Source organism: Ursus americanus, chromosome 34 (genome assembly GCF_024610735.1).
Source record: "Ursus americanus isolate L20-20 chromosome 34, mUrsAme1.1.p, whole genome shotgun sequence".
Classification (NCBI taxonomy): domain Eukaryota; kingdom Metazoa; phylum Chordata; class Mammalia; order Carnivora; family Ursidae; genus Ursus; species Ursus americanus.
The window spans coordinates 2,362,001-2,386,769 of record NC_142160.1 but is presented as its reverse complement, the minus strand read 5'-3'; the positions used below and the strand labels follow the sequence as shown (position 1 = coordinate 2,386,769).

The 24,769-nt window shown below is 49.5% G+C and overlaps 1 protein-coding gene and 1 long non-coding RNA gene across 3 annotated transcripts in view; one reads left to right on the top strand and one right to left on the bottom strand.

The window, feature by feature from the left end:
- Window positions 1-840: 840 nt before the first annotated feature.
- LOC123776480 (uncharacterized) lies at window positions 841-9,207 on the bottom strand. Its single transcript, XR_006775368.2, has 3 exons — window positions 8,864-9,207; window positions 4,751-4,908; window positions 841-1,948 (listed from the first exon to the last, which is right to left on the bottom strand). It is a non-coding gene; the product is annotated as an uncharacterized LOC123776480 (long non-coding RNA).
- A 7,059-nt stretch (window positions 9,208-16,266) lies between these two features.
- The window catches only part of SHC3 (SHC adaptor protein 3), a 105,369-nt gene continuing 96,866 nt past the window's right edge, over window positions 16,267-24,769 (top strand). The window contains exon 1 of one of the 2 annotated variants that reach the window (XM_045772554.2): window positions 16,267-16,832. In XM_045772554.2, coding sequence (XP_045628510.1) covers window positions 16,377-16,832 — 456 coding nt within the window. In that variant the 5' untranslated portion in view covers window positions 16,267-16,376. The remainder of the gene's footprint in view (window positions 16,833-24,769) is intronic. The other variant, XM_045772556.2, reaches the window with a different exon arrangement.

Genomic DNA, 24,769 nt, shown 5'->3' with positions numbered 1-24,769 from the left:
CCTTACAGTGTGTTTCTATGTAACCACGTAGCTAGACATGTTGTACTTCTGTATATATACTGTATATGTATACCCCTTGGTTCTGTTTTTCTGTAGAACTCTGATAACACAAAGTAAGGAATTGTAAGGACAAGAAGGAGTTGAAATGAGGACTCCAAACAGGGAAGCTGGTTACTGGGCCTCACTCTCTTCTTGAGGGCGTTTGCTGGACCAGGTGTAAGGGCTAATAAGAGAGCCTCCCACGTGGAGCTGGGATCCTGAAAGTCTGCTCCATCGGTGCAGGGGCGGCGTGGGAATAAACCTTCCCTAGCACTTGGCGAATACAAAGAGAATGGCCTGCATTCCCTTAGACGAGGAAAAAGCCTCCCCAAACATCTGAACCACAAGGCAGTGTTCGCATAGACGTTCAGCTTGAAGTCCCACTGGGATGACCCGAAATGCCTGGAATTTATTTTTGACTAGGTCTCTAACTGACTGCGCTCCCAGGCAACTTGTGGGGATAAACTCACATCCTCTCTGGAGAAACCTAAACTCTATCCTGAACCTCAGAACACTCTCCTACTTGAAGTTAGGGAAAGAAGGGGGGCAGTCCTCAGAGTTCACTTAGCCAAAGAAAGAAGCTGTCTTGGTGGGAACCACCAGCAGCAATAGTTGACAGAAAGAGGTCCCTGAAGTCTTCCAATATTGGAATTTTAAGACACAGGATACAGAGTAACTACGATTAATACGTTTAAGTAAAATAAAAGGAAGTTTGAAAACAGAATCATGAACTAGAAACTGTAGAATGACCAGTGTGTCTTGACCGGCTGACTAATGCCAACACCACTTGCCTCTCTCCGAGCGCCCACTGGAGCTGGAGGCTGGGGTCCCGCGTCTGCCCCGCACACGGCAGCTCACGTGTGGATGGGTCCTCGGCCACGCTGAGCCGGGTGTCCTCAGCTGTAAAATAGGGAACTGGAAATCTTTTCCTTTCACATGTGGAAGGGCCATGAATTAGAAGGGAAACAGGCTGTTCAGTGTCACGCGTCCCTGGTTCTCTTCCTCCGTGAAGCATGTTTATCAGGTTGGATGTGCGTCCTGAGGTGACGTCTGAGCGGAACAGAGGACCCGGGGCTCAGGGGGAGCACGGAGCAGGCTGACCAGGGAGGTGGCTCCCTCAGATTCTCAGCTCAGCAGGCACATGTCACCAGCCCCCAGGATGAGTGGAGCGTCCCGGGACAGCAGCTTTCCCGCGGACTGGGATGGTTGTCACCCTGAGGGCCAGAGCCACTCTTCTCCAAACCCTGCTTTCCCTGCCATGTGTGGAGGGTGTAGGCGTGGTCCTGATGTGGGCTGAATGCTATGTCCCCAGACCCACCCCCAGCGGGCTGGGTGTCTGGAGGGGACCTTTGTGGGGTGGTTAAGGTAAGAGGTCACGAGGCTGGGACCATGATGGGAAAAGAGACACCAGAGCCTGCTCTCCCCTCTCCGCCATGGGAGAACACAGCGAGGGACCCTGTCTGCAAGTGGGATTAGCTCTCACCGGGTCCCGGTCCCACTGGCCTCCAATGAGAGATGAACGCCCATGTCCGTGCTGAGAGTTCCTGAAGTGGCTGGAAAGGGGGGGTTCCTATGGGACCTCAGGAGACCCACTACTCACACCACTGCTGGCACTTCCCCAGCCACCCGGGCTTGCCCCAACCAGCATGGCCACCTGTCCTGGGCTTCCAGGCCCAGTTGGGGTGCGACTGGCTGGCGTTGAGTGTTACAGCTGGAGCTACGTTATCACAGTGGGGAGTTAGAGGCTGGGCTTCAGCATGGCCATTCCAAACGGTGGGTGCCAGGCAGCCTGGACCAGCTCCTGGCTCTTCCAGTTAGGCTGGGCCCTGTGCTGCACAAGGTTCTTAGCCAAGGACAGCCACCTTGGTGCCATCAGAAAAGTCCTCCTTCCGCATGCAGAGCTCAGGAGCTAAAGAAAAGGGAATCAAGAAACCTGGACCACTTTCAGGAATTATCACTTACAACAATAAAACTTATCCCCCACAAATAAAACATTCAATCAAAATTGGCTTGATGGAAGATTCTGGATTCCGATCAGGATTCTGATGAAATGTTACAATCTGCCAGAATATGATTTCGCACACATTGAAAAGGAAACTTCAAAAATATTTTGATTTGCTTCATTTGGGGCTTTCTAAATATTTAATGTTTAAAATCTTTCAGATTATTGATTCAAAATGATGTTTATTTCCTACAACTTATGTTTGGTTTATATCTGGCATTTATAAACATTCAACAAAACCAGTCTCATGTGGCATTTGGTAATGTTGGTAATTGCTATTATTGTTTTTCCTTAAAATTCTGGGGTTTAAGTCCAGGAGGATGGTGAAAAGGAAGGCCAATGTGAGCCAGACGGCGTAGAAGCTCAGAGGCGACCCTAGCAAGAATCTACCCTTCTCCCTCCCCTGGGGACGGCCTCTAATAGTTTCTGCTGAATTCATTGTGAGGATAGAAGGGAAATGGCCCTAAATTAAATCTCAATATTTCAGCCAGCCCCACCGCTCAGGCTAACAGCATCTCAAAGTGCAGATAACTCGCTGATGCTCACGGGTCCCCCTTAGCAACTGGGTTGCCATGGAAACACATTGTAACTCGCTGAGAGGGAGCAAGCAGGAGCTGGAGGAGTTTGCAGGAATTTCTCATTGAAATAATTACAGTAGTTCTCAGTGTGTTTAAGAAATGAATGCACCATGACTTTTTTTTCATTTTCCTTTTCAAAGCATGTTTGTGACAAGTCTTGCATCCAAAGACTTCAGCTCCATCGCTAGCTCAAATGCTTGCTATTTTAAATCTTAATAATACTGCATTTTTTAAAAAGCCATGTTTGGGAGGCATTTGGTGGTCAATCATTTGTTTTAGGATACAGAATTTCATATGCATTTAAATATTTGTCCAGATGTGAAAAATGCCATGGAGGGGCTCGTGTATGCAACCCGTTTCCATAACAGGGTCATTACAGATTTGACCTGATTTTGTGTTCACTGAATGATTATGTGCCATTCACGCTTTTGTTCAATATTATTTATAATGAATTATCATTTATTTGGGTCAGATCGTATCGGCACTGTAACCAGTACTGAGCCTTCTGCATATCTGCTCTTTTGGGAAATTTCTAGGGCTGCTATGAGAGATTTTGTTTCTATTTAGAATAGATTATGTGCTTCTCTGAATCAGAACTAGTAAATCGTTCTCAACGGTCCTTTGTAGTGAGGACCTGACTTTTATTTTAAAAAGTAGCCTTTTATTCTGGTGAAAAATAGATCTATGTTCCTGATAGAACTGTTAGAAATTATACGGAAAAAATTATAGAAAAGCACAGTAACAAATAGATTCCCCAGAAATCTCGCCTCTGAGAGAGACTCATCATCAAGGTTTGGCATCCTTCCTTGAAGTCTTTATTTTTAGGCGTTTGGGTTGTTTTTCAGTTTAGTGATTGTGGTCAGGACAGCATTTAGGAGACATGCATTCAACCCACAAAGCAAAAAATGCTAAGTTCTTCAGCTGAGAAGAAAACCCAAAGCACAAAACCATGCAGGTTACTTGACATACAGAGAGGTTAATTCTTAACTGGAGGGAGATGGTATTCCATGGAGAAATTAATTAGAGCGTTCACTATGGAAACACTATTTTAAAATCGATGCTGGCTGTCATATCAACTTCTGAGGGCTATTTTGCAGGGCCCCTGCTCCCAGGGAAGAGGTTGCAGGCTGAGCTGGGCTCAGTTGGCCAGGGCGGGTTCCCTGCTCTGCCACGTCCGGGTCGGCACTGAACCAGGAGCCCTGACGCATCTCCATGCTCGTTTATTGACTTGCAGTTGTCATCTATTTTGATGGACAAATGCCCAGATTTTTCTAAGGCAGAGGGCCTTAGAAGCAATAAACTATGTGAAGACAGTAGTGAGTCAAGCTTGTAACAAGGTAACTCCCTGTAATGATGGAGTCATTCATACTCTGTGCAGAAAATACAATCAGGTTGAGATCATCCCTCATCCAGGCATCCTGGGTGTGGGGTTTTGTTCATGGCATTAACCTCAGCACGGTGAAATGGTGGTGGGTCCTGAGCAGTAGGCACGCCGGAGGCTGAGGGTGCCATGTCCACTGGCTTCTGGGAGCTTCTATGGGCTCTGTCGTCAGAGGACAGACCTCAGAACACAAAGCAAGGAGACCCCAATCTAGAAACCATGGCCTGGAAGAGAGCCCCACAAATCAGGTAGTGATGAACTGTCAGCACACTAATAAGAGCTTGGGTTCCTCTGCCTTTGAAGAAATGTTGGAAGTGGGTTGCACTGCTGTGGACATTCTGTAGGAGAAAATCACTGAAGCCACCCTATGCCCCAGACACAGCAGTGCAGGCCACTTCTATTCTTGCCCTGTGCCAGCCAGCAACGAGGCAAGAGAGGAATGAAAGTACGTGCTGTTTTATTGTGATAAAACATACACAACACAAAATCTGTCCTTTCCACCATTTTTCAGTGTACCATTAAAGTGGCAGGAAGTATATCCAGTGTCGTGTATCCATCGGCACCATCCACGTGCACAACGTTTTTATCATCCCAAACATGACCTCCAGCCCATTGAAATGAAGTCCCCAGTCTCTTCTCACCCCAGCCCCGGGCACCCACATTCTACTCCCTGTCTCCGGGAATGTGACTCCTCTAGGGACCACATATAGGTGGAAGCAGAGAATATTTGCCATTTTGTGATGGGCTTACCTCACTTAGCAGAACGTCCTCAAGGTTCGTCCCTGTTGTAGCAGGTGTGAGAACGTCCTTCCTTTTTAAGGCTGAGTAACATTCCATTGTATGGATAGACCTCATTCCCTTTATCTGTTCCTCCACTGATGCACACGTGGGCTGCTTCTACCGTCTGGCTGGAGAGAATAACACTGCTGTGAACATGGGCGTGCAAACATCTGTTCCAGTCCCCGCTCTCAGTGCTTTGGGGGCACACACCAGAAGGGCAAGTGTGGGACCATAATAGTAAATTTTGCTTAATTTTTTGAGGAACCACCTACTTATGTCTCCCCAGCAACACATGAGGGTTCCAACTTCTCCACATCCCCACCAGCCTTGTAATTTTCCTTTTTAAATATATTTTGTTGATAATGGCTGTCTTAATGGGTGTGCATTACCCTACTGGGCAGTTGGAGCAGAGAACCAATCAGCAGTGTGGCCTCACTCATGGGACCAGCTCTCACTTCCGCTGGGAACTGTGCTTCCTGGGGGGGGCGGCAGGGATGAGGGGCGAGGAGCCGAAGGGCCCTGCTCTGAGGATGTACCCTCGGCCCGTTGGGGAGGCCTCACCACCTTCTCTAAAACTGGACGCTTTGCTGGTTTCATGAAATCCATGAAGAAAGACAAACAGAAGCAGTTCGAAGTAATTCTGAGATGTTTCCACAAAAATGATTTAGTTTTTTAAACAGATTCTTAAAATTGACTGTATAGTAGGTCATAGTAGATTGGTATTAGGCACCAGTGTTCACTAATTTTGGAGAGAACACTTCTCTCAACTGTACACCTTTGTGAATGTCGTTCCGTGTTCGTGGGCTCTAGCACCCCTCTAGATGAGACTCAGGGTCACTGCCCAGGACTCTCCTTTGGTGCTGACAAGTGCCCTGAGATCTTTCACTGCAAAACTTAATGTCACGGGCAAAACTCTTCGGAGGAAACTCAATGTACAGTAGGTCCCATTTTGAAAACTGGCAAAAATTCTCTCTTTTGCTAAAATTGCAGATCCTTTCCTTTGGTAGATAGCCACTGTTTGGCTGTTAGGAATCATGATGCTGTGAACATCTGTGAATGCATAGCTTCATTTCTCTGGGTTGGATTCCGAGGAGGGGGCTTGCTGGGTGGGCGCGTAACCTGCGGTAACCACGTAGGAGACCAGCAAGCTTCGGCTGCAGCGGCTTGCCTTCGTGCCTGATTACATTTCTACGCAAGTGTGCTGCGTGCCCTCCTGCTTCAGCAAATGACAATGGATGGGCCTTGAGGACGGACAGGCACCATGCAGGCTGCCGCAGCAGTGGTCCCACGATGAACCAAGACGGTCACTGGCAGAACTGCTTGGTACTGAGTGCCCTGAAACCAGCCACCGGCCCTGGTGGGAACTCACCATGCAGACTGACAGTCACAGGAAATTTCATCACATGGCCATTCGCTTCCACCACTGGAGGCCTGTTTTGCAGCCAGGTCCTCTTGGCAGGACCATGAAGTTACAAAACTCTCAAAATCAGAGGCTGCAGGGAGCATACACTTTTTGTGATTATGACACTCGATCTACAAACCAGTGGGCAGAAGCTCTGGAAGGCACGTTGGGAGACACAGCAGCCCCCCACCCTTCCGACTTCCTACACTTCAGCAGCAATGAGGGTCCCCTCCACGCCGTCCCTCCTTCCTGTCTTGGTATCTTGTCTTGTTTCACGGATGCAAACATTATCCCTTGGAGGGAACTTGTAATAGTTTTTTTGGGTAATGTTTTCTTCTCTCTGCAGAGTCTTCTCCTCCAAGTTGTTTTTCCTGTTTGTTTCGATCTCACTTCATGTTACAAGTACCCACCCCCCAATAGCCTGCCTTTCCTTTCCCCTCCCGTGGGCCTCCCGCTGAGCTCTCCTTCAGGCACATCTCTCCTCAAGGCCTGAGAGGGGCTTGTGGCTTGCCCCTGCCTCGTGGATGGATCGTTTCCATGATGAAGTTGAGCAGACCCCCTTCTCTTGCTCCCCACCAGCTCCTGGCCTGGTACCGAGATGGAGAGCTCTGAGAGAAGTGCCCCCCTGCCCTTGAGCCTGGAACAGAGTCCTGTCCTTGCCAGAAACGCTCCACTCTTGCTGTGGGGGTTGCAGAGTTGTGACCTCCCCTCTGCTGATCCCTACTCCCTGGGCCCTGCTGTTGGCTCCCACCCTGAGGTCTTGGGCCTGGAAGGGAGGTGGCCTCCCGTCCCTGACCCATGACCAGTAGCAGGCACATGTTCAGCCCCTGCCCCCAGCATCTCTGTCCCGGTTCTTGTCAGGCTTCCAGGCTCCACCCCTGACCCCCAGCCCCAGGGTCTGCGAGGACCCAGATTCCAGGACAATCTTGCACAAGGAAAAGTTGTTGGGGCTTCTTAGACTCTATGGTGGCTCAGATCTTTACCCTAAGATCTTGATGATAATGATGAGACTAACTGTAGGGCTCAGGCTTAATTGTATTGGAAAAGTTTCTGCCCTGGCTTTCCAAGGGAGTATCAGCTGGTGAGGGAGAGAGGGCAGAGAGGCAGCAGTGTGCAGGTTTCCCAAAATTGTCCACCTGGTTTTCTTCTAGGCCAGAGAACCTTACTGAGACATTCTTGCAGGAAAAGCAAACAATCTCTCTGTAATGTCTCAAATTTATTTTAAAAAATTAGCTATTGTTGTATTAGAGTATAAATATTAAATGATAAAAATTTCTTTCTGAGCGTACCACTTAACTCCATCTCCAAAGAGATCAATTATATTTTCTTTTTCAATGATACACACTCAGGCAAAAAGTTGCTTTGACTAGTGGCTCATGACTGTTGGGAATTCCACTCTAAAGAAAACATCGCTATTGCCAGCTAAACGTCTTTATCGATAAACTGTGTATATTTTCAAATTATAATGCAATATTTATACAGAGAACAAAATGTAAATGGTTCACTTGTAAGATTAATATATAAATAATATTTACCAAAACTGCTTTGAGAAATGTGTTTTAATGACTCAAATTCAGTAAACGATTAGTCTCTTAAGTACATTTCTCTCACTGCTAATAGGAGAGAATCCAAACATTCTGTGAATATAAACAAAGTCTCCCATTTCTTGGTGTGTCCTGGGAAGTCTAATATTCTTTAGATTTGGAGAAGTGATCCACGAAGGAGCTCACTGCCGAGCCCAACATGTGGAGCTCGAGGAACGCCAGTGCAGGGAGGGGCTCCCCTGCACCCACTGGCCTCAGTGATGGTCAGGTGGGTGTGGGGTCGCCAAGGCAGCCGGGCAGCTGGGAGCCCGAGTGGAGGGGAGGGAACAGCAGTGCTCCGGGGGAAGGCACCAGCAGGGCTTGGCTCCTGGCCTCCAGGCAGGCTGGGAAAAGCTCCTTGGGGTGTGGCGGTTCTCAGGACCTCTTCCAGCAGCTTTGCTGTCACCATCTCCACAACACCAGCCGTGGTGTTGGGCTCTCTCTTCGTTCAGTTCTTGAACCACAGAAGTTAGTTCCTCCAGCATCGAGTTGGCCTTCACCACCTTTCCGCAAGCGTCTGCAAGGCTGGGTCTGTTGAGTGGCCCTTTCCCTAGTCGGGCATTCCCTAGAGACATCTCAGCCACCGCGTGCTCCTTCTTGGCTGCACTAAGCTTGCCAATGAGTTGGCATTTCTCCGCGATCCGTGCAGCCAGGGTTTTCGCAAGCTGCCTTTCATGTCTCACATAAAAACGACTTCTAAGGGACTGAATGAGTCTGAGCATAAATAAAAGACCCGTCTATAAGCCCATGACAGGCAGACACACCCGTCTCTCACTGGAGGCTGTGCAAAGTGAGTTGTAGACACAGGTCACTGGGTGACGGCTCCAGCACCCTCTCACCCAGCTGCCCAAGGAGCAGCCCAAGGCCGCGCTCCATGGAGGACGGCTGCCCCTCCATGGCACTGCCTCACACAGCTCTGTCTGGTCACCGTAGAGCCAGCAGCCACCACACACCCCGCAGAACACCCACTTTCCTTCCTTAGCATCTCATCCCCTTGTTGACCGCTTCAGTGTCATGGCTTTAATGACATCGAACCGTCCTGACTCACATTCATTCATTCTTCCCAAACCTTTCCATACCGTCCAGACTCACACCCACCTGGCCGCCTCCATGACATCTCCGTGGCGCATCTGTTGTGCTGGAACCCAACTAGATGTTCCCAGGGGCCTGCACTCCCTCGTCGGTCCCTTCCCGTGATGCAGCGCTGTCCTGACAGGGCAGCACTGATGTCCCCCGGGGGCCACTCCTCGCTCTTTGGAGCAGAAACTCCGGGTGGTGACAGCAGCCGTCTGCGTGGTGACAAGTCCGCCATAGGATCCTTGAGTCTGAGACCCCTGGAAGGACTGGTGGGGCCGCTGGTGGCTTTGCTTCTCAGCCTTGAGACAATGGAGTCCATTTTGGGGTTCTAGCTGTCTTCATATCTATGTCCCTCTGTTGTCACTGAGTCTGCACATGAAGGAAAATACATAGAATTCATATGCATGAATACTGCACTAATACAACCAGGTTGTATGAGTTGTCAGTATATCTAATTATGTACAAATCACAAGACATAATGCATCCATGTGAAAGAGCAATAATACATATAATTAACATATATAAACATTATACAAATGTAGGCTACATATCTATGTATAAATCAACACATATCCATATGAAAGAAACAGTACTTATAATTAATATATATCAATATTATACCAATAAAGGTTATATAAGTATAATAGTATATATAACTATGTGTAAATCACAGTGCATAATATAGTAGATAATATGTAAATAATTACATAACATAATGTAACTAATATCATACATAATTTTATATATGCTAAAATATTTTTTAAAATGGTTAAGATGGTAAACATTTGACTAGTAGAGTGAGACCCACACAAAGTCTGGCAGAAAAAAATCTAAGTTAAAAATAGCCAAAACGAGCATGTGAGCCCTGAAGGAGGAGTCTGAGGTTCCAAGTGGATCCTCTGAGGGAGAGGCATGGGCCAAGTTCTGCTCAGGCTTGGGTCCACAGGCAGACCACCCCCATCAAGGTCTGGGCAAATCTCACCACTTTTGGTGTGGACCCAACCAGTAAGACTGAAAGCAAAAGTCTGGCACGCTCTCCACCACTCTAGACCCAGATCCTCAAAGAGCCATTTGCAAAGTATCAAAACCCAATGCTGGTGAAGCTGCTGTGAACCTGGTGTGCTCCTACTGACCGTGGCTGGCAGTGAAAACCCATCGGGGATCCCCAGGAAGCCACTTGGCAGTACCAGTCAAGAGCTCGGAAGTCTGGATTCCCTTGTGATTTCTATTGGGAAATAATTCAGGGAGACAAAAGGAGCTGGAGGCCCAAAGGCTCCCATCGTGGCACTGTTCACAACATTTGTAAACTAGAAACAACCAGAGTCCATGGATGGGGGAGCCTGAGGGAATTACATCTTCTCAACTCCATGGAACATTATTCAGCCATGAAACACATTTGTGGAGATCATACAATAAAATGAGATGTCTCTAAAAATACATTCTTTTGGGCGCCTGGGTGGCTCATCTGCCTTTGGCTCAGGCCATGATCTCAGGGTCCTGGGATCGAGTTCCGCGTCAGGCTCCCTGCTCAGCAGGGAGTCTGCCTCTCCCTCTCCCTCTGCACCTAACCCCACTTTTGCTATCTCTCTCTCTCTCTTAAATAAATGAATAAATATAATCTTTAAAAAAATAAAAATATGGGGCGCCTGGGTGGCACAGCGGTTAAGCGTCTGCCTTCGGCTTAGGGCGTGATCCCGGCATTATGGGACCGAGCCCCACATCAGGCTCCTCTGCTATGAGCCTGCTTCTTCCTCTCCCACTCCCCCTGCTTGTGTTCCCTCTCTCGCTGGCTGTCTCTCTCTCTGTTGAATAAATAAATAAAATCTTTAAAAAAAAATAAAAATAAAAATACATTATTTTGAGGAAACATGAGCACGAAATGACTTCCATGTAAAACTTCACATGCATATGGTCAAGGAATTGATGGGAATACAGAATCCACTGAAATTTTTCTGAAGGAATTAATTCTTCAGGAAAAGCTACAATTTATTCTACAAGTGAAGTAAGGCTCTCACTTATTTTATTTTATTTTATTTTATTTTATTTATTTTATTTTATTTTATTTTATTTTATTTTTTTAAAGATTTTATTTATTTATGTGACAGAGAGACAGCCAGTGAGACAGGGAACACAGCAGGGGAGTGGGAGAGGAAGAAGCAGGCTCCCAGTGGAGGAGCCCCATGTGGGACTAGATCCGGAACTCCGGGATCATGCCCTGAGCCGAAGGCAGACGCTTAACGACTGCGCTACCCAGGCGCCCCTCTCACATATTTTAATCAAGCAACTCTCTCCAGCCTGCGGTGGCATCCCAGCCATCCCTTCCAGTGCCGGTCCTGGCAGCGTGCTCTCTTCCCCTTTCCCCGAAGCTCGCCCCCCAGACACCTTTCTTTGAAGTGAAAACTGGTTTGCTTTTTGCTGGGTCTGTTTTCAGCATGCTCTGAAGCCTCCCTCTTCCTGGTCCATCTTCCGCACCTGGGCCAGCACTTACATGGCTTTCCCACCAAAGGAGAAGTTTGATTCTTCCCCTCGCTGTGTGTGCAGTAGATGGTGACCTGCCATTCTTAGCTTGGCAATAATAAAAACACCTCATGCTAGCCCTGCATGGACTTGTGGTTTGCTGCCTGGTCACCATGGCAACAGAGCATGGAGGTGGTAGTTATGTTCTTGTGCTCCTTCCACAGAGAGGACTGAGCAGTGGCAGGGCTGGAATGAGGATCCCCCTACCTTGTTGTGGGATTGTGTTTGTGGGGTGGTTGGGTCAGACTGGCCTCCCTGCTCGGCCTCCCGCTAGCTGGGTCACCCTGTAAAGTCAACTCAACCTCTCCCGGCTTCAGGGTCCTCACCTGTCATATGGGGCAGTAGTAGGATCTACAGGATAGTGTCATCAGGATTGGACGGACCTACATAAAGGGCTTTCGGTCGAAGGCCTGCTGGGAAGGACCATCGGAGTGGTGGCCACTGAGGATGCAGGCTGAGTGGCCCTCACCCCATTGTTCACACGGGTGTGGGTGGCTGGAGCAGCCTGGATGGAGGGACAACATTTGGGTCTTAAAAGTGAAGAGACAGCACATGTGGAGAGGCGCTGACGCCCTGAGAGCTTTCACTGGAGCCCGCCACCACGCAGACAACAGCCTGGGTCCTGGGTCCAGGCTCGGGGGAACTGTCCATAGTGCTGAACTGTTGGGTTCAACTGTTTGGGCACCAGGTTTCCACCCTCGAGTGACCTGTTCTAGAGTCTCCTACCACAGACATTCCTACACCCAGCAGGTGCAGGGCCTGCACCTGAGGGTCCCTGCAGAGAGCACATCTGCTGCCTCATGGACCCTACCCCAGCTCTGCCACCCAACAGTTCTACTAGTTCTAGGTGTGGCTTGCGTTTCTTCCCATCTGAGCATCATGTGCACTCATTCTCTCTTTCTCTAGTGTTGGGCTATCCACCCTTTCCCACCTTGTCATCAGCAATAAACTCCCTTCCGTTTCCAGCCTCCTCAAAGGATGACCCCAACCTCTGGCTTTACTGAAGCTGAGCCCTACCCCCTCCCCTGCCCTCTGGTGTGGCTTCTTCCTCTCCCCACTATGCCTCAGGGGCACCACCAGGGACCTTCTGTTTCCATCCCCAAGAATGCAGGCTGCTGCCTCCCAGGCCCAAGACCACTGGGCCTGCATTTGCTCCTCCTTTGGTGGACATTTCCATCTCTGTCCTTCCTCCTTCCAGCCTCCTGCCCAACCCTGTTAGCCTGCCTTCCTCTTGCCCTCCCTCCCTCACTTGCATCCTTGGACGAGTCTGCACTCATCCAGCTCCTACGGAGCAGATGCACACTATCAGAGAAAACCAGTCCTCTTGCCCTGAGGGACAGTGCAGAGTCACGGGGGACACATACTGCCTGCAGCAACACCATCCTCTTCCTCATGGTTGGCGGAATCCTCTGCTCCCCTTCAAGTCAAATTCCTTAGGGAAATGGGCCCTTCTTACTTTTTAAATACAAACCTCACTTTCATATTGTAGAGAAAATCAGGTGTAACATCCAAATCAGGCATAAAGCTCTTCCGGCTTCTTACCACAGCCACAGAGGGATTTATCTTGGATTCAGCTCCTCTTGCCCTGCCCAGCTTGCCATTGCCAGGCTCCTGCGCCTCTGGCTTCGCCTGGGTTTGGCCAAGAGAGGGTACCTACAGGAGATGGGAGAGTGGAAGACAGAGAGGGGAGCTTTTCGTCCCCGTTCCCTCCCATCACTGCCTTCCCATCAGCTCTCCCTGGCAGCCCCTCCTCCAAGTTCCAGCTGGAATTCCACTGGCTCCAGAGATTCCATTGTCCTCCATCAGCCCCAAAAGTGGGAATGGTAAGAACCCTTAGTGAGATAGGAACGTAAAGGGAAGGAATCCCTGGTACATCACCTCCTTTGGACTCCCTCAACCCCGTCTCTGGAAGCGTCTGTTTACCCACATCTCTTCCTTAATCTGTCTCCTACTCAACCCCGATGATCAGCTCCCCAGTTCCTCCCTCTCTCCCTTACCTGCTCTGGATGTCCACCCTGGACTCTATCCCCAGGTGATCCATGCTGGACTTCTGCCTACAGCATGGGCAGATAACACTGTTAGGTCATTTTAAACCACTGATCTTGGGATTACACCAATAGGAAACCAATACACTTTTAAGTTAATAGATTTAGAAAGAGAAACCACAGTATTCTGGAAACCACAACATTCTGGAAAAGTTACTGTTGATGACCCCAGGCATTCTTGAGTCTGAAGGCTGATTTTATAGTGGTTTCCTTTCTTTGCTTTCCTTCTGTGCTGCCAGACTATGAAAATTTCATCGGTCATCGATCTCTACACCTTTACAGGCTGATAGTGCCTCAACTAGGCAGGACTGGCCCTGGGTGAGGGCCTCCGGCATGGCCTGGGAGGGAGGGCATGGGCTGCTGGGCTTACAGCTTCTGTCTCCATGCCCCCCCCCCATCATCTTCCCGGAAAGTGAGGTCTTACTGTTCCATTGCGTCCCTGGAATATTAATTACCCTCTTTGATTACAGAGCTTCTCACATGCAGTACATTTATATTACTATGATATTTTAAAATGGCCAATTTCCCTCCTCTTGGCTCATCATAATAAAAGGAATAAAAAATCCCCTGTTGGCTAAAGGGTTAACCGTGGAGCTTTGGGTTTTTTTTTTTTTCCTCCTTGGAGATTCAGAACGTGCACGCATGTTCGATGATCCTTTCACAAAAAGAATCAAGGGCTAAATGCCTAGGGTTTGAATGTGTGTTTGCTGTACATTCATGATAAATGCTGAACCGAATGGCACATTCATGGTTGCTTCTTGCTTGTAAATGAACCTCTGAATGAAAGTTTTGGGGCACAGCTCACCTCCAACAGAGGCTGTCCTGTTCACACTGGGAGCTGACCAACGGTTCTTCAATTTTCTTGCAAAACTCGTTTTTCCGCTCTCCATGACAGTGGTGCCTTCCTCCATGCATTTTGTAATCAGGCTAGCTTTTTTTTTCCCACACTGCCGTTGGAATAAAGATCCCGCCTTTGATTGAAATGGAATCTTCCACTATTGAGCAAGCGTTCTTCAATGAGTCATCGGGGCGGCTGCTCATTGGCTGAGGCCGCTGGAGCCAGGGGATTGCCTGGCACTGGCTTGCAGGGCCCGGCTTCATTCACAGAATCGCTGGCTCGCTGCTAGCCCTTCCATTCACACAAACAGCCTCTCATTCACATTTTGCTGTTTTTGTCTGCTTCTAATGAAGAGCGGGGTTTGGGAATGATAGGGCGTTTTTGCTTCAGATTTAGGGGGGGTTCCGCTCACCATCACCATCGTCGATGGGGTGTGCGCTTGCTGTTGCTAAGCGAGCAAGGGGAAGGGCGAGAATGAGTGCCTGCGCCCAGGGAAGGGAGCTGCCTCGGCCCTGCGCTCCCGCATCCCAGCGGCCGGCCTCACCTGCGGGCCAGGAGCCGCCCTCCGGGCACCTGGTCCATAAAGCTCTGCGGGGCTTGGTGCTTCCTGTGGCACATGCCTAGTCGTGGGTGTGAGAAGGCAGGGTGCTAGAGGTAAATTAATTTGCTTGCACAGAATTGCCTGGCAATTTGCACAGGGAGGTTTCTCTGTGTCAGGTGGGTTATCTCCATGCCCGGCCCAGACCGGCAGAGCCCGCGGTGCCAGGGCTCAGCGGGTTTGAGCCTCCACCGACCTTCTGGGGGACGCCAACGCCCCATTCTCCTCGCTGAGAGGAAGGAGGCCTGCGCCTGTCCCTTGCAGACGAGTCTGACTCCTGAGACGGATTTGCTGTGTAACCAGAGCAGCTGCATTTTTTTTCTTCCTTAATGCAGGGTTGCAAAGCAGCAACAGAAGGGACATTGAAATGTATTTGTAGCATTTGGTAGGCATTTTTCCAGACCTTGAGCACATTCATTTGGGATAAAGCTTCAAGCCCAGCCCCCTTTTTGGAATGGATTCCTGGAGCCGGCTGCCATTCCTCAGAGAAGTCCTCTTCTTTTTTGGAAGTAGGTTTTCAACCTAACCTCAACTGAGAAAGGCTGTTGTCCGTAGCAGGGAACACATCCTCACTGGCTTTGTGCAGCTCTTTTCTTTCTCTTTCTCTTTCTTTCTTTCTTTCTTTCTTTCTTTCTTTCTTTCTTTTCTTTCTTTCTTTCTTTCTTTCTTTTTTTTTGAAGGAACTGCATTGCCACAAAGACACTTGTCATGGCTGCTCTGTTGACTTGAAAAGAAAAAAGAAAAACCCAGAAAATTAGTATTTTATGTTTATCTGGGAGTAAATATTCTTTTCTTTTCTGTTCTTTTTCTTTTTTCTTCTTTTTTTCTTTTTTTGGCTATTTACCAATTTCTGCTGCTTTCCAAATCAGAATTCACGAGGAGCCGCTGAAGATCTTATTCTTAAAAAGCCTTCGTCACATTTTAACGCATGGCTGTCAGACACTTAGGGGTTCCCACGGAGGGCTGAGCGGGGGACAGGAAGCCCTAGCACAGAAGGAGGGGTTTCAGAAAGTTCATCTGACCGTCCGAAGGGACTGGACTGACCTCTGGCACAGATGCTGAGTCGGGGGGATGGGGAGGCGAGCAGCCAAAGGTTGGAAGGAAATCTCTGGGAAGGTAGAAAAGGCAATTTGAGAATTGATTGGCTCTAGTGTGCTGTCAGTGGGTGTACGTATTTTTTTTCTTTTTTCTTTCTTTCTTTTTCTTTCTTTCTTTCGTGTGTGTGTGCGCGCTACAGGAAGTGATTTGCTGTGCTCCCCGGGCCTTTGTTGAGAAGGGTCTCCTCTGGAGTGAGTCACGCTCTCGCTGTGCGCAGCCCAAGCCGCTGGGCGCTCCCCTTCGGAAGCGATGCCTGGAGCGGCGCGAGCGTGCCGCCCTCCGCAGCCAAGCGCGGGGCCGGGGCTGCGCGGCCGCGGCGGCGCGGGCCGCTAGCGGGGAGGCGGCGCCGCTGTCCCCCGCTGTCCCGGCCGCCGCGTCCCGCCGGGCCGCGCTCGCCCCTGCAGCGCTCGGGCGGATGCGGCCAGCCCACGGAGGGGCATGCTTCCACGCACCAAGTACAACCGCTTCAGGAATGACTCGGTGACATCGGTCGACGACCTTCTGCACAACCTGTCGGTGAGCGGCGGCGGCAAGGTCTCGGCGGCGCGCGCGGCCCCGGCGGCGGCACCCTACCTGGTGTCCGGAGACGCGCTGCGCAGGGCGCCCGACGATGGGCCGGGCAGCCTGGGCCACCTGCTCCACAAGGTGTCCCACCTGAAACTCTCCAGCTCGGGCCTCCGCGGGCGTTCGGCGGCCAGGGCACGGGCGGGCGCGCGGCTCTCGGGCAGCTGCAGCGCGCCCAGCCTGGCCGCCCCGGACGGCAGCGCGCCCCCCGGCCCCGTCGCCCCGGCCATGCGCGCCGCCAGGAAGGGCCGGCCCGGCGACCAGCCGCCGCCGCGCGCCCCGCACGCCAGCGACCAGGTGCTGGGGGCCGGAGTCACCTACGTCGTCAAGGTGGGTGCAGGCGCGGGCCTCAGGGTGGGTCGCCGCGGAGGCCGGGAGGCGCGCGCTCCTTCTTGGCCAGCTCGCGGGGCCATGGGGACAGGGTTCTGCCAACGCGCCCGCTGCGCACCCGTGGGGAGAAGCTTTGCCATGGGTGACCTCACTCTGGCCTGCTTTCTCCTTGCCTTCACTCCCCTGGCCACATGTGTCCGGCCAGTGGCCCTCTGGGCATGGGCCCCTGTCCCTGGGAAGTGGGCATCAGGCCGATACAGTGAACACACTTGGAAGGACCCGACAGCCCTGCCTTGAGAAACGCAGGTGGTGTCACTACTTCTGCTATGTCTGCCCCAAGAGGCAGGGTGGGTGGTTCGGTTCCTGCAGCTCCTAGCAGTGCAGGCCAAAAGCAGTGCTGCTTTATGTAAGCCGGTTGTACTTTCCTACCCAGCAAGGTTTTCTCTGGTGTCTGCCTTTCCTATAATACCTAAGGGTTTTGGTTCACAGCAGCAATGGAGAATTTGGGACTGTTTTTCCCTGGGGCTGTAGCCTTCCATTTAAATAGGCTAAAAGGGGCTGAGCACGGGGCCTGGAGCTACTGGCTGGAAAGGAGGTTTTTCCTCCAACACAAAGAATTGTACAATCATGCCCAATGTAGTCCATAAAATTCCTCCCTTATACACATATTTTATGATGTTTAAAGAGCCAGCACCCAGCTCCCGTCCATGGGCCTGTCACACACTCCTGTCCTCCTGCCTATTGGACAGTAGTGAGCTGTCCCTGCGCCCTGCGGCTGGGCAGACACCCGCCAGACAGGGGGATGGGGGTGGAAGCGGCATTATTTGTCAGGTCACTTCAAGGCATGGCTGTTGGTTTAAAAAGAAATGAGACGCACACACTATCTCCACGGTGTGTCGTCAAGCACGCTGAGAAGCCTGCAGGGTGTCTAGCCTCCACATATTGGCTACAGATTCAGTGTAGAAATTCAGCAGACACATCCTCAGGTGTAATGTTCTGTCTTGGCAGTTTGGGGACCAAAGTATTAAAGGAAGCAGCTAACTGGATTATCTTTAACTGTCTGAACAGGTCTGACAAAGGAATGTGATCATCAGTGTTAAAAATGGGTCCTCTCCTCTGTTTGAGGCTGGTTTTTAATTCAATCTTCATCTTACCTTCTGAAAATGGATTAATTTATTTTACAGAAGGGATGCAGATCGGCATAAAATATGCACATCTGTTGAGTTTATTATAAAGGAATGTGAATATTCTTCCTGTAGTCCTTCTTTAAATTATATAACCAGGACCCAAACCAAAAAGAAAACAAAAACAAAAACAAGAAACCCTGACAACTTTGAGGTGAAACCATGGCACTGGAGTAGATGACTTCTAGTGTGCTAATATAATTGCTATCTCAAAAAAAACCACCCAAAAAACAAAAAACAGAAAAAGAGCCTACGTTTAAAATAGACAGACCTTGGCAAAGCTCTCTCTCTATGCTTGTCATGTCGAACATAGGAGGTAGTTTTCAAATGGATGGAGAATTCTCCAACTTCGCCTTTAAAGTTTTCCTTTAAAAAAAAAACCATTCCCTTGGCTTAGGGCTTTGCTGTTGCTTTTTGAAGAACGATCTAGTTCTAAAGGTCAGTTGTAGTTGATTTCAGATGAACACAGCAAAACAAGTCAGCACTGCAAGGCCATCCCGTTGGTGTGAGGTTGTGAACCCCGGCAAGAGCAGAGCTCACATGGGCAGAAGCTGAGTCTGCCACAGCCTCTGGGTTTGGGGTCACATGATTGTGCCTCCAGTAATGGTGGCCCTAGCGTGCCTGGTTAATGCTTGGTGCCGTGAGACGTGGTCACGTGAACATCAGCTCAGGCTTACCCAGAGAAGTTTGGAAGCACACAGCAAGGGAGGTCAGATGTTAAGGACAATGTCTTGTGCACACGCTTGATTCCTGTGATCACATGGTGCTCTGTTGGTGCACATTTCTGCATTGCCCGTGTTGAGTTGAACATCACAGACTTATTCTCTGGAAAAATCACAAAACTGAAAAAAAAAAAAAACCTCTTAACTTGGTATTATTTGCTCATCTGTGAATAGTTTTATCAGTATCTTGGCTTTTTTCTCTCTGGTAGAGAAAAAGAGGCAATGTTTATTACATGACTGTACATCAACTGTCAATCTAAAGGCTGAGGGTTTGGGAAAGAACTAATTATTACCTTGGATTTAAATTTATTTCTAAATTAAGGAAACCCCCCCCCAGTGTTTTCCTATTTCTTAGAAAATTCATATGCTGTATAATTATAGGCTTTCCCCCTCGTAGAGATACCTGCTATGGCACTACGAGGACGCCGTATGCAAGATTTTTATTGAAAAATATTTCAACTCCCATCTGCTTACATGGGAGTGGAAACTTTGAAGTGCGGGAGTCTGGTGGGGTTTGCTCACCTAGGAAACATCAAACTATTGGAACAGCAGGTTGTAATCTTAATTAATGAAGGATACGAAGTTTAGAGACAGAGAAGGCTCCTGAGCAACAGGAGAATTCAGAGCTCAGCGGGTTTGACTCGTCCTGCGTGCCACCAGCGGGTCTGCCGCTGATACCGTGCCAGGGTCCTGAGCTCCCCCCGATGCAGACTCCAGGGCTGGATGGATGTCAGGAGGCTTCAATGGTGGGAGTTTTGTACCCTCCTAGTGTTGTGGGGTGCAGGGTTCTTGTCTCACAGAGTCGAAGGATGAATCTTGCGGACACTAACGGGTTAAGCGAAGTGAAAGTTTATTAAGTGAAGGTGAGAACAGAAAGGAAAGAAAAAAGCTCTCTAGAGTGAGCGGGGTCCCGAATGGTTTGCCACTGTGGGCTTTTAGGGCCAGACTTTTATAGAAAACTGACTAGAGAGCTTAAGTCTTCTTGAGGTCATCACTGATAACACCATGATCACGTCTCCTCTGGTTACTTTCAGTGGTCAGTTTGTAACTATCATGAAAATATCTCATCTCTGACATTTAAGACCAACCAGGGGGTCTCCTTATGTTTCCTTGTTTCTGGCATTTCTCCACATCGGGGATTTCTGGGAGCCTGGTCCTGTAGCCCGCTTCCCATCTCTCCCTACGCAGCCCTTCCTGGCCCTTACTCACTAGGGAGGCCTGACCCTCGGTTTTCTCTTTTTGTAACACAACCAAATAGAACGATGAAAATTCTCATGACAATTCTCCAATCTCAAAACCATATTTGGACCTGGAAGGCAAATAGAAATGTTATTTACACTGCTGCCCACCTTGAAATTCTTTTGCCTCAAAGTCCAAGGCGACTACACTCGAGTGTCTGTGGGGGCTGCTGCTGGTCTTCGGCTGGTTCCAAGGGCGATTTTGGGGTGCTCCACACCAGGCCTGCAGAGTGAACAGCTTAGGAAAGAGAGACAGACATGGACAGGTTACTGGCCAAGGTAGGAGGGCCATCTGAAGGTCAGCATGGCCTTGAGATTCGGCCCTGACCCCACCTGATGGGTGGCAGTACAGTGGGGACTGCCCTGGGGCACACCACTGGCTCCAGGGTCCCCAGAAGAAGAGCTCCGCCTTAGAGCACATTGTACCACTGACTGAAAACCGGCAAGGAGGTGACTACATTTAGGGCCCACCCCAGTGCCCACGGCAAGAATTGGGAGCCAAGTGAGGAGCGGTGACCTCGGGTGCTCACTGGTCACTCTCAAAACAGACAGGAACAGTGACCTGATGCTAAATACCGTGGTGGCCCCTTCGGACGTCTGCAGATAGCCATCTGCTCTTACCCCAGTCTTGGTTAGGGGTTATTTGTAGGAGTTTCTAACAATCAGAGAGCCATGGACTCTTCTCCTGATACGCTGAACTGTTTTTCTTTTGGAACGAAGACTTGTTTTTACAAGAACTTTTTAAAAAATTATTCTGTTTCTCCCATTTGTGAATCTGATGATATTTGGGGGGTATAAATTATTTGTTTTATTTATAAATGTTCTATTGCTCTTTATAGATGGTCTTTATAAACGCACTTACTCTAAAATTTATTCTAAATTCTTTTTTTCCACTTGCCTCAGTGTTGTTAAAAATACCTTTACTCTTCTGTGTCTTAGTGCTGTATTCCTGTGACACCATGAGCAAAGGCCATCACACGCTTATGTCAAGTATAGCCGTGAGACCTTATCATGGTGGGATTGGTTGGATTTTGTTTTAGTTCTAGATGAACAAAATTGTTCTTTGATGTGGAGTAGAACTTTCAAAGTTGATCAAAAAATGTTTTTTGAAAAATCTCATAATATGGGTGGCTTACATGTAAATATTAATGGTTTGAAAAAGTTTAAGAAATTCTTTTGAGATTGATAGACAAAATTACTAGTTTATTCTGGAGAGTGTATCATCTCTCTTTTTATGTGACACAGTACAGCCAGTGTGTTAAATACGTGGCACTATGCACCACACACACAGATACACACATGCACACACACAAGTGCATGTGCACATACAGGCACATACACACCACACACACATGCACGCACACACACCGCAGGTAGACAACTTGTGATGACTTTGAACAGGGGTGATTTTCTTTCTTGTTAGAAAATACTAAATGTCATATGTCCAGAAATACCTGATTATCTCATTCATTTTTCCGTATTCATGTTTAAGAGAAAATCATTCTGGGAAAGGTAAGCTATTGATCACACTTTAATCCTGCAAAGCGTAGACTTCTTTCTTCTCTACTTCCCCACCGTGTTTTATCTTTGATTTTGTCTTATTGGTGAGGAATGCACGATACATGTTATTTAAACAAAGTAATGGTAAGGGAGAATGTGGGCAGTGAATGTGTAAACCTACATACAAGGCTGGCTTTCCAGCCAATAGGCTCGTCCTGAAGGGTGTGCGAAGCCCGCAGCTCCTCGCTTGAATGTGGTGCCTCGGCGCAGGGACGTGGCCCCGCAGAGTGGCCCGGCTCTGGAGGTGGTGGCTGGGCAGCAGGTGTCATGGCGGGTATCATGGTGGGGCAGTTCCTGCTCCCATTGCCCCAGGGCCGGCAGAGAGTGGCCTGCTCCGTGGTGTCTGGGCTGTGTTGCTCAGGGTTGGGGCCAGACCGCATGGCACTGCTGCCTGGGATGTTTGGCGGGCTCAGAGGAAGTATGGTGAGAACCCAGCCTGTTAAATGAAAATTGTCAAGGACCAATGAAGTCAAATAGAATTATTTAATTCAGAAATGAGATGGTTTCAGATGACATGGAAAGAAATGGCCAGTCGTGCATATGTCCTGAGTAAAGAACAAAAAGAAAAATTTGAATTTTAGCATAGAAGAGCTCTAGTGTGCGGTGGATAAGGAGTGTCTTTATGGTGGGGGCACTGAGCATGGGGGTGGCCTCCTTTCTGAGTGGGTGGGCCTCACAGGGTACTGATTTTCAGTTGAGGTAAAAACCCCACAAACCATGCTGTGCCCGTGTTGTTTCACCCGCTGTACCCCTACCCCAGGGCTGGGACCGCAGCCTGCAGATGTGCCCAGCCTGTGCCTTCCAGCATGAGGACGGGTGGAACCCATGTGATGAAATACTTCCTATAACCCTAGTTTAAAAAAAAAAATCTGAAATAGTTGCTCAATTTTTTCAAGGACTTTTTAACATCTAGTGAGATAAATAGGTATTTTTCACCTTTTTCTGTTGATGTGGTGAATCATTTATCTTTGTAACATATGTGTCTCAGCTTCCTGTTTGAACGCTCTCTGCTGGCCTTTGCAGACAGAAGTCTGTCCAGTTCCCCGGCAGGAGACACAGACGCTCATGGTCTAGCACCGTGTCTTGTCCCCTGAGCCCCAACACTGGCCACAGGAAACAGCTGGTTCCCCCAGACCAGCTGCACCTCTGGCCTTCGCTTACATTCTCCCCGTCGGGGCCCTTCTTTCCACCTGTTCTTGGCCTTTATTCTAATAAAGCTCTGCGAGCTAAGGATCTCCCCGTAAGGGCCCCAGGCTCCCAGTTTGCCTCGTATTCATCACTTTGATCCCTAGCAGGTGCCTATCACGGGGCCCCTGAGAACCCAAGAGAAATCAAATGATCCCTGCTCTCAAAGAAGTCACTCCTTAAGGGGGAAGTCACTCCTTAGATTTCCATGTGCGATGAGGCCAGAAACTGTGGGGAAGGTGATCCACCAGCTGTTCCCAAGAGCCCCCTGAGGACAGAGCCTCAGGTAGGCAGACAGTGGCAGAGACGGAGGGAGAGAGGCAGCTGAGGGGCAGCAGGGAATAGGACAGAGTAGAGGGGACTGGTCGGGGGGGGGGGTGACCTGGGGCCTATTTACGTGCACTTGGCTATTAAGAATGTGACTCCAAAGAGGCACATTTTGGACTCTTTTCTATTAGAAAATTGCTCGATAATTATTCTTTCCATGAACAGGCATGTCTGCGTGGCCCAGCCAGAGTCCTCACAGGCTGTTCCATAAACGGGAAGCATGATTAGCAGACCCACGAATTCTCTTTAAAGCTAATTATGGGAAGGTTTCGGTAAGAGAAATCGGCTTTAATGAGAGCTGTGAGTGGTCATTATGAAGTTAAATATTGAATAGCCGGATTCCACCAGGACATTTCCACACAGAAAGCTAAGTCCCGAACACTTCCCAGTGCCCCCACCTCCAAGGAAAGCACCAAATTTATGAAAAAGCCGAGGGGGGGGGAGTGTTTTGAAGGCACCATCAATCCCCCATGGAGGGGATTGTAGGTTGTGAAGGAGGTTCAGGACTATTTTCCAGAAGAACTGTATGATCCTGTTGAGCAGGGAATGATGCGCCATTGGAAACACACAAATAGGTTCATGTCCAGGAAACTGCTGGCAGCCAGGGGAGGCTGGAGCGCACCTGGAGCTGGCAGGAAGGCTTCACGGGGGGCAGGGATGAGTGCAGGTCCTGGGAGACCGTCGGGTCTGTGCAGGCAGGGGCTGGCAAGAGTCAAAGCAGGAAACCCACTGGAGGTGAAAGCAGGCTTGGCGTTTGCCCAGGAATGGGGACGACGTTCCACTGGGCTGACCCAGGTCAGAGGGAAGGGAGACATCAGCTGCCATGTGTCGGTGGCTCGGGCTGCGGTGCCTTGGAGTCGGGATGCTCCCCATTTACTGGAGGGGCCCGTGTGCACTGTCCCCTGGCGGATTGCTGGCATTTGCAGGGCAGATCTCCTTCCTCACCAGGCGAGGTCCCCGAGGTTATGTGTCCCCTCCTCCGTTTCTCTAAGCTAACGTTTCTTACTCTGCCGCCGACAGAGCAGACCAACCTCACTGTTTCTTGCCTTCTCTGATCTGCTCACATCCCAGCCTGCAGATTCCTATGTAAGACTCAATCCATAGAAGGAATCTGGTGGAATTGCCATTCAGGCTATTTTTAGAGTTTTGCCCTGTCCTGAGGATAACCTGGGCCTTAGTTCGTATGCCCACACAACAGGGGGTGAGTTCATCTTTGCCTGAGATCCAAGAAACGGGGGTAGGGCTTTCCTTACGGCTGGTTCCTTGTGATCTCCAAGCAGCATTATTCATGATTTCCAGAGTCACACTTCCTTTTATTAAAAGGCTCAATGCACACTCACCTCTGCCACCCACCCTCCATGCCCACTGCCTGCTATAGGCCACTGGACTCCTACAGGCTTCCAGCCACAGCACCTGCCATCAGGGCTCAGAACTACAATGGAGAAGGCCAGTGCAATGGTCCCGGGGGATTATGCCACCTGCCCAGCAGAGGGAAAGTCCTGTCACAAACAGGGTGGGGGACGGGGTGGGCAGTGAGTTCTGATGTGTCCACACCCCGTGGCCACATGCAGCCATTTACAACTGAGACAGGACTCCTGCCGTGGTTGACTGGAAGAGATCTTCACAAGGGATAGTCAGGTGAGCAGAGAGCATGATGCTATGATGTGTGTCATATGCACCCATTCTCGTGACAGAGACAAGTGCAGAAGTGGCTGCCTGTT